Source organism: Halyomorpha halys, unplaced genomic scaffold (genome assembly GCF_000696795.3).
Source record: "Halyomorpha halys isolate HHAL.00 unplaced genomic scaffold, Hhal_1.1 Scaffold730.1, whole genome shotgun sequence".
NCBI classification, from domain to species: Eukaryota; Metazoa; Arthropoda; class Insecta; order Hemiptera; family Pentatomidae; genus Halyomorpha; species Halyomorpha halys.
Genome location: NW_027110275.1, coordinates 154,214 through 163,172, shown reverse-complemented (window position 1 = coordinate 163,172; position 8,959 = coordinate 154,214). Strand labels below are relative to the sequence as shown.

Below are 8,959 nucleotides of genomic sequence, written 5' to 3'. Positions count from 1 at the left end.
AAAGGTGCTTTAAATTATTTTTATGGTAACCATTGTTTAACAACGTTTTTTTTTATTTCATATATGGTACACAAATACCCCTTAATTTTAGTTGGATGGGGCAACAGTGTACTAATAAGTACATATTTGCTTCATATACATTTTTTCCTCTAATTAAATGTTAAACGTAATAAGTACTATTTGTAAAAAAGACTAACTTCTTAATTGAAAAAACAAGTAAAAATATTCGTAATTCAGCATTTTTTATATTTATATTATATTTTTCTCAATTAGCTCCGATAAAAATGCTTTTAATATTATCAGGACTAATAGTCATTTACAAATTGTCAAGAAATGTTTGTAATACTTAATTTATTTAGCTAACAATAAAGAAAACAATCTGCCAAAATCTTGGGCAATGGGTACTGAAGCTCTAAGCATACATTCATACTGTAAAAAAAGATTTTCACTAATATTTGTAGTGCTGGAAAAATGTGATACACCAGGAGCTGCAGAGAATGAATTAATAAGGAATTATTATCATAATGAATAGGGTCAAATCTTTAATAATTTTTTACTAGAAAACATAAAATATGCATTCTGTAGCATCTATAAAGTTGGACATATATATATATATATATATACATATATAGTGAGTCACCCAAAATTTTGAAAGGAAACACAAGTAAAAATAATAATAAAAAAAAAAAAAAGAATAATTATTTTAAGTCGGCTGTAGTGTAACGGAAGTGATGTAATATAAAGAATTTTATAGAGTGTATTTTATTTTTGTTTTCATTGCCACATGTTGATTCAACTTTATTCCACGCTCTCTTTCTTTCTAAATATTCCATCAGTGGTTACTAATAAATTTTTAACTATTCTATTTATTTATCTTTTTCTATAGAAATATTTGAATAATGCTTTAATTTTATCTTGGATTCAATGATTCTAATGTCACACCATGTAGTAAAGCGATGCAGGTAAAGGTCTAGTTTTATTGCTTTTAATACCTCTTTTATAGTGTCGGCAAGGTTATAAACCACACCACCTGACTGGTTTGTTGCCTCTTTCCTGCTGGCATGTCTCACATCATCTAACAATTAAAAAAAGGTTTTTGAAATTGAAATATGGCCGCAAGTGCAGTTCATTGTTCACATCACTCTGTGATTGTTACTGTGTCATATGGGTTATTGCTCAAATCCCGCTCTCAGACTTCATATAGCCTGAGTTTATAAACTCTTGAACATTTTTATATACTCATATAGTGGAGGTGTGTGATTATCTACTCAAAATTTGCAAATAACAATTGATGTTCATTTGTTAATGATAACTCTAGCGATAGGTAATTCCCCCTAGGGGTCTTATCTTAAGACTATATTTCACGGCCAAGGTTCTGTGTACTCCAATACTATATCCATCGAGTCCTGAGTTCGAATCCAAAGACATAAAAATCAACACTACAACTAAAGAGTATTATAAAAATCTTGTCTATTATTTGACCCCAAAAAATTATGACTTTCAATGCTACCAATTAAAACAATAGAAGGTATACCGAGTGGTTTTAAGGGGTCTTCATTCAACTACTAAAGAGGCTATCAAATCAGGCAAAGGAGAAATTAGCCACAATGTAAAAAACGTGCAATCTTCACCCCATTGAAAAATATTCACTGCCGAATCGGTATTTTGTGCTCTCTATGAAAAAGACCATCTAGCAAGCTACAGAGGCTGTAAAGTCTACAAAAATCTCCAAAAGGTGCGATCACATTCCAAGGCTCAGAACAAACTCGTACCCTGCCGCTTGAAACTCAAAATTTGGAAAATTTTCCAAACATGAAAATATCAGTTCATGTCACAGAATCGCAGCCGTCTGCTTCTAAAACCCATATCGATATCAAGACTCAATCCGGACTTATTCTGAGATCACGATCAAGAAAAAACAGCCTCGACGTCAGGCGCCTCAGGTTTCTCAACCTAAGCCCCTGGCATCTCATCCTCAACCTCAACCTGCCCGTCATCAAAATCCTCCCCATCATATAAAATTCCCACCACCACATCCACTCCCAGTTCCATCTTCTCCAGCAGCTCCAACCAACTCCTCGTTCCAACAACCATTGAAAACCGAAACAGCTCCCACACCCCCAGCTCCGCATATATCACAACTAGCCCAACCCTCACCCAGTACTTCCAGTCAAAAACTATCCATCCCAAGATCCTGATCCATATCCTCATTACCAAACTCAAATGGATACAACTTCTATCCTCACATCCTTCCTGAAAGATCTTTAAGAGACAATCAAACCCTACATTGACCTTCTCATAAGAATCCTATCCGAAATCCCGTTTACCACACACAGGACGCTCTGGGTGCCAGACTCAAGCCTGTTCTACATCGAAAAAGACTCCCGCGCAGTAGATTCCACGCTCCAAAGAAGAAAAGACAACGTGTACCACACAATGACATTACTGGATAGTGGATTGAGATGTTCGGAATCAAAACTGGTGATCTGGGATTATATGATTGGAATCTAGGAAGGGGTATATGGGGTTTCAAAATGAGTTTTTCGAGGAATATGCCCATGATCGGTAATTGAGAGATAGAGCGAAAGGATGATCATTTTAACTACAGAAAATTTCCAGGGGTCAGGAAAATATTTGAAACGGGGTGCGGCGTTATATATGTAGGTGAGGAATAGGATGGCTTTCCGAGGAACAAGTTTTAGGATGTGGGATTTTATTAGGTGGTAAGGTTTTGGGATTCGGTGAGAAGTTGGTGGTTAAAATCTTTGAAATTCAGCAGTTTTTTATTGGTCCTTTATAATGATTTGTCAGTAGTTGTAAGATTTTCAGTAAAGTTAATTAAATTTATATTCTGTATTTTCTAATTTCTACTTTTAGTGCGTTAGTCAATTTGGTGTTGTACGTTTTGTCATTTGGATATCTGGTCCTTTGCCACTTTGATCTTGCTCTGCCTTTTTCCCTCAATAAGGTACGAATATGTTGTGGGAGGTTATTTTGTATATTGCTACTAATTCTGTAAGTCGAAATGTTGTCAGTTATATTTGTTCTTATTGTTGACATGAGATGGGTATTGATGCCAATATCCGATGCATCTGTAAGATACGTTGATATAGTAGCATTCTTTAAAACAGGAGACACGGCTCTAGTCTTAGATCCGACGGTGAGATTTGAAAGTAATGACCTTGATCAGGTGGCTGAAGTTGAAAGGGGAAAAAAAGGAAATATATGAATAATGGGTCCCTTTCCTTAAGGAAAAATTCCGCGAGATCTTAGGAGAGAGAGACTTCGCCGAGAGACCTCTGGTTAGAATATCGCAGAACAATACCAGATAAAACTAGGAGTTTCTTAAAAGACCTAGGTGTTGGCATCGGAGATATAGCGATCTTGGCGGAAAATATTATTTTGGACTCCCTGGGGATCGTACATCATCACCTGCATGGAAAGTAGCCCAGAGATTATTCACTGTGTTTTAATTTATATATTCCATTAACTTATTTATTTATAAAATTATTTCTTTTTAACCTATCTATTCATTGAAGTATTTCTTTTAACAGACTTTTTTTATTTATGTGTTTCTTTGTATAAACTAATTTACTACGATGACTATTATATGTCCTTGGTTTGACTCCTCATTGCTATCTGATGATAAATTTTTTAAATTTGTTTAACGGATCGAACATGGAATGGGAGGTCTGAGAGAGTGAGATAGAGAGAATAAAAAGAAAGGAGAAGTAAAATGAAAGAAATGAAAAAAAAAAAAATATATTATTGTAATTAGTAATATTTGTAGTATTAGGATTTGTAGACTAGTGTTGATTGTGAGGGAAAAATGGGAATTTTTTTTTATAACATACGAATATATATATATTGTGTAGATGTCCGATCATGGATTAATAGATATGCTGTGTAATGTAGCAAACTAATGGAATTGGGCAGCAGGCTGAATCAAACATTTCTCTCTGTATTCTTTCTTGTGAAGAGAATTGAAATACCTGTCCCTTACCTCTGTTCTAAACAGTATCTACTGAATAATTTAGAGACTGAGGGGTATTCAGTCTCTAAATTATTTATTTAAATTGTGATCTTTATCTGCGTCAACATCTTAAGAAATTTTATATGTTCAATTATTTAAGGAACCAAAAAATGGTAGGCTCGTCTGTAAATTAGAATCAATTCTTGCAGATAATCATCTTCTACTTTTTTTTTATATCGCATTTTATCCCAACCTCCTCAAGATATAACAATTTAGAAGATTCGAATTGTATATTCTTCTATCTTGGATATACTTGATCTACTAATTTTAAATTTTATCTGTGTTTAATTTTTTTTTCATAATATAAGAGAGAAACGGTTAATCTCTAATTATGTATTTAATCGTAATATCAAGAACCTTTTTAAGAAGGTGAGCAAAACATAAACTGAACAAGTAATTTAAAGAAAGGAATATATAATCTGTTGATGAAAAATTAATAAAACAATAATTGTACTAAATTATTTTTTATTTTTTCGTTGACCCAAGACTCCCATTGAAGTTCTACATTGCCTAACCATGGTGGGGGGTCAAGTTTTTTATTTTGTGGGACCACTACTTAGTAAAAAAGTCAACTCTCCAAGGCCGCATTCGAACCGGGGCCGCCTGCAGATCTCAGATTGATAGACCTATGCCTATCCAACTGAGCTACGGATGGCCCTTTATTTTGATGTTCTTAATTTTATTAATTATCTTAATTTATTTTATTATTTATCTTGAAAAGTAAAATATTAAATACTTCTACATCACTGACATATTGTTCGTTGTATTTATAACATAATGCGTATGAACCTGAAATCACTAGTCCTCCACCACTAAATAGCATTCAATATGTGCCCAACTTTTTAAATTATAATATATCGTTAGCAATACAAATAATAAATTATGCACACCTTTTATTTAAACAAACCAGGTTCTCCCTGTGTTTTTTTAAAACAAATTAAATAACGTTGCTATTATAATTTAAAAACGTTATAGTTTGAACTGTTGTAAAAATATCATTGGATATTAAACAAATTAGATGACAATTAAAAAGTGGTATCAAAATTTAGTCATTGAAATAATGTACAAAAGATAATGATGATCACTGACTGCTATTTTTATAATAATTTGTATTTTCATTTATTTTATAGGCTTATCTGAGAGAAAAGTATATAACATCCATTTAAAGTAAACAATATTGTGAATTCAAATGGAAACTAACCAGTGTTATTGAATGTTGGAATCATTTAAAATGCTAAGGTATTCATAAAGTTATAATTATAAAAAATGGCGTTTATAATGTATAATTTCATTTTGTATTAAACTTTTTTTTATATAAAAAAATGAAATTTATAAAGAAATAAAGATGAGGTTAAAGGCGGGAAACACATGGCATTGTCAATTTCGAAGTTTTTTAGATCGGACATTCTGTCTAGAAACAAAAGAGTTAAAATTTACTGAAATGAAGATGGGGATAAAAATGTGTTCCCTAAGTGGTTAAAAAATATTTTTATAATCTATAAATTAATTAGATTTTAGAATAACTCGAAAACTTCATCTTTCTTGGAAACCGTTTTATCAAAACATAAACACGTGTACTTTTTTTTTTCATTACATTAGAAAGATGACCATTGCTCATGCTAAATACATTATTGCATTGAACTGAAAAAATCTCGAACAAAGCCACATGTAACACTTCATTGATTCACAAACCTGTGAATTGAACAAATAAAACAGAAATAAGACCCTGAGCGTATCAAGACAATGAATTAAAAGAAATATGTTTATTGAAAAAGTTTTTCAAACTTTGTAGTCTTTAATAAGTCGAATTTGAAACTTATCATAAAATATGGTGCTATTTATTCAGTGAGCTAATGATGAAATAATAAATTTAAAAAACCTTTCAGATATTTCAAAATATTGAATAATGTTTCTTGGACTTATTTGATTCAATTTTATGGCCTTTCACTGAATATTAAACAAAGTATATAAAAAGAAAATACAATTTTATTTCAAACCTCAAGCTAAAGCTTCGATGTTTGTAAAACTAAAAAGAATATTTAAAAAAATCCCTATTATTGAACACGTGCTAAAAGGCAACTGAATGGAAGAACTGGTTAATTGAACAAAGATCCTTCCATTATAAGCCCCTTGACGATTGATTCTTTTCCCTTTTTTTATCGAGACTAATTACAAAATGTCGAGAGGGAATTGGAAAGAATTGAAGTTCCTCCGGCTGGCCTTCTAGATTGCTAGCTCACAGCAACTTTTAACAGCGTTCTTGTTTCAAGCAGAAATGTCTGTTTGTCAACATTAAGCCTTTATTTTTCGACCATTCTTTTTTGTGACTCTTTTTTTAATTTTTACTTTCACTTAGCTGTATATTTATTACTACAAATGGAATAAACAATATGATGTCTTTATATCACCTTATTTATATTATTTCGTAACACACAAACTATACACCACTATTGTGGAAAGCAGGTTACGGGCACTGATAGAGACAAAAGTTGAAGATCAGGCCAGTCAAAGCGATTTTTATTGGAACGAGGTGTGAAACAATGAGATAGCCTCAGTCCATTATTGTTTATTGTATGTATGGATGAAATACACAAAATATGCAGGAGAAGAACTGCTTGGACTGTAGTTGGTATGTGGAACATGTGGACGATGCAAGTACAGGCATTTCTATATGCAGACGATATTGTGCTAGTGACTCTGAGGAAAAATTGCAACAGGCCATTATTGAATGGCAAGAATTCGCTCGCAAAGGAATGAGTATTAACAACCGCAAGAGGGAGGTTATGACTGTTGCCAGAGATAAAGTGGACGTGGGCAATGTATGGATAGTGTGGAATGATCAAGTATCGCAAAATGTATACTTCTGGACTTTTCAATAAATTTGGTAATGTACCAAGAAGTGTCCTATAGGATAAATAAAGCTAAAAATATCTACTACCATATATGCGATACTATTTTGGGAAAGAGCGAAGTGGTAAGATGAAAGGAGGAAAGGGAAAGAGTAGGTAAGGACATCAAATTCCGTTTCTTTAAAGCAATATATCTTCCAACACTGTTATATGGCAGTGAAATTTGGGTCACCCAAGACAAGCACTGTTTTAGGATTACGGCTGCTGAAATGCGTTTTTGGCGAAGAATATTGGGCAAAACTAGGATAGAGTGGATAAGGAATGAAAGTATAAGTGAAGAACTTCAGATCCCCTCAGTGAAATCAGTGATTGAACACCGACAGATCCGATTGTATAGACACGTTTGTGGAATAGGAGAAGACAGAGTGGCAAAAAAAAGTAGGGAGGCGAGGTCGACTGGTGGAAGACCACAAGGCAGACCTAGAGGGAGCTATATGGAGCATATCCAACGACTAGGTCGAGGAAGAGGAAAAACGCTGACTCAAATGAAGATACTTGCTAGAGAACGAGATGTATGGGCCAAGTGGTTAGAGGCTCTCTGAGAAAGAAGAAGATTTATATTATTTCGGTTAACATCTTGCCATTTTTAACGTCCTTCATATCGTAGGAATTAATGATGTGAATAAAAACCCCTTATAATAAAGATCAGTTCCATATGTTTGCAATTAAATTAGTCACACAATTAAATAATGAAGGTTGATAGCCCATTAAGAGAGTTTTTTATTTATCCATGTTCTGAACAGGGGTCATTACCGCGTTGGAGTGCGTCCCTTAAAGGATCTTACAAGCATAAAGATCAACTGTGTCCGACTTTTTAAATGATGGACCATTTAAAGAGAAGGCGCTTGCCTTTAGATTCCCACAACAGTTCACCAATGCAAGATGGCAATAATTATTTTCAAATAATCTGTAATGCTCTTGTTCCCAGATCTTAATATTTAACTTCTAATTTGTTATTTATTTGCTAGTACGTTTTATTCCTGTGGATACCTTCAAACTCTGTAGTTCCTGATTGAGAAAATGGCCTAACCTTAAAAGAGTTAAATAGTAAGTTTTTAATTTAACAAAACCATTTTTTTCGGCATTTTTTGGAACAATTTGCAAACTTTGCGCCTACAATTTAAGACATTATTAGTTCAAATTGTAAAAATATCATTGAAATCAAAACGAATTGGACGAAAACCAAAAAGTATTATCTAAACACAATCATTAAAATACAAATGACAATCTTGATCGTCAGCTCCTATTTTCGCATTAATTTGTATTTTAAGTTAGTTTTTATCTTTATCAGGGAGAAAAATAAATAAAATCCATTTAAAGTAGTCAATATTGTGAATTTAAATTAGTTTCTTTTAACGTTCGGATCATTTTGATTGCTAAGATATTTAGAAAATTATAATTTTAAGAATGGCGTAAATAAATAACAATTTAATACTTCATTTAAGTTTTCAGACTTAAGAAATAATAACAAATGGCTAAACTGAATGTTGATAAAATTTAATTCTTTGAAATTATTACTAAGGAAAAGAAAGCAAGATTTTTTTGTAAATGAATACTTTCTGAATGAAATACTCGTGTTATTTGAAAGCGTTTCCAATATAGGAAGCTACCGAGTGAAGGGAATATCTTAGGAATCCACATTATTAATCTTATGTTTAAGGTTGATAACCGTAAAAGAATTTTTATTTTCATCATTTCCGGATTATACATTTTTGTGAATGGCAGAATATATCACCTTGTATTTCATTAAGGTAACAAAAATAATTGTTCAATATTTAGAATAAAGAGAATCTAATTGTTGTTTTGGTTAGTTGGCTTAGGACTGCCACAATTACAGGCCGATCTAATTTTTTTTTTCTTTTCGATTAAATAACTTTATTTAATTGATAGATATTACAATCTGCCACACTATTATGGACAATAGGTAATAGTGATGAATGATCACATTCTTACTAAAATAAAATAAAATAAGAATGAAAATAAATAAATAAATTAATGAAATAAAAAAAGTACATAA

The 8,959-nt window shown here is 32.2% G+C and overlaps 1 protein-coding gene across 1 annotated transcript; it reads left to right on the top strand.

Moving 5' to 3' along the window:
* The first annotated feature begins 7,151 nt into the window (after positions 1-7,151).
* Positions 7,152-7,484, top strand: LOC136796010 (uncharacterized). The gene has a single exon (XM_067048380.1). It carries the CDS (start codon positions 7,152-7,154, stop codon positions 7,482-7,484), a length of 333 nt encoding a protein of 110 aa, XP_066904481.1.
* The last annotated feature ends 1,475 nt before the right edge of the window (positions 7,485-8,959 follow it).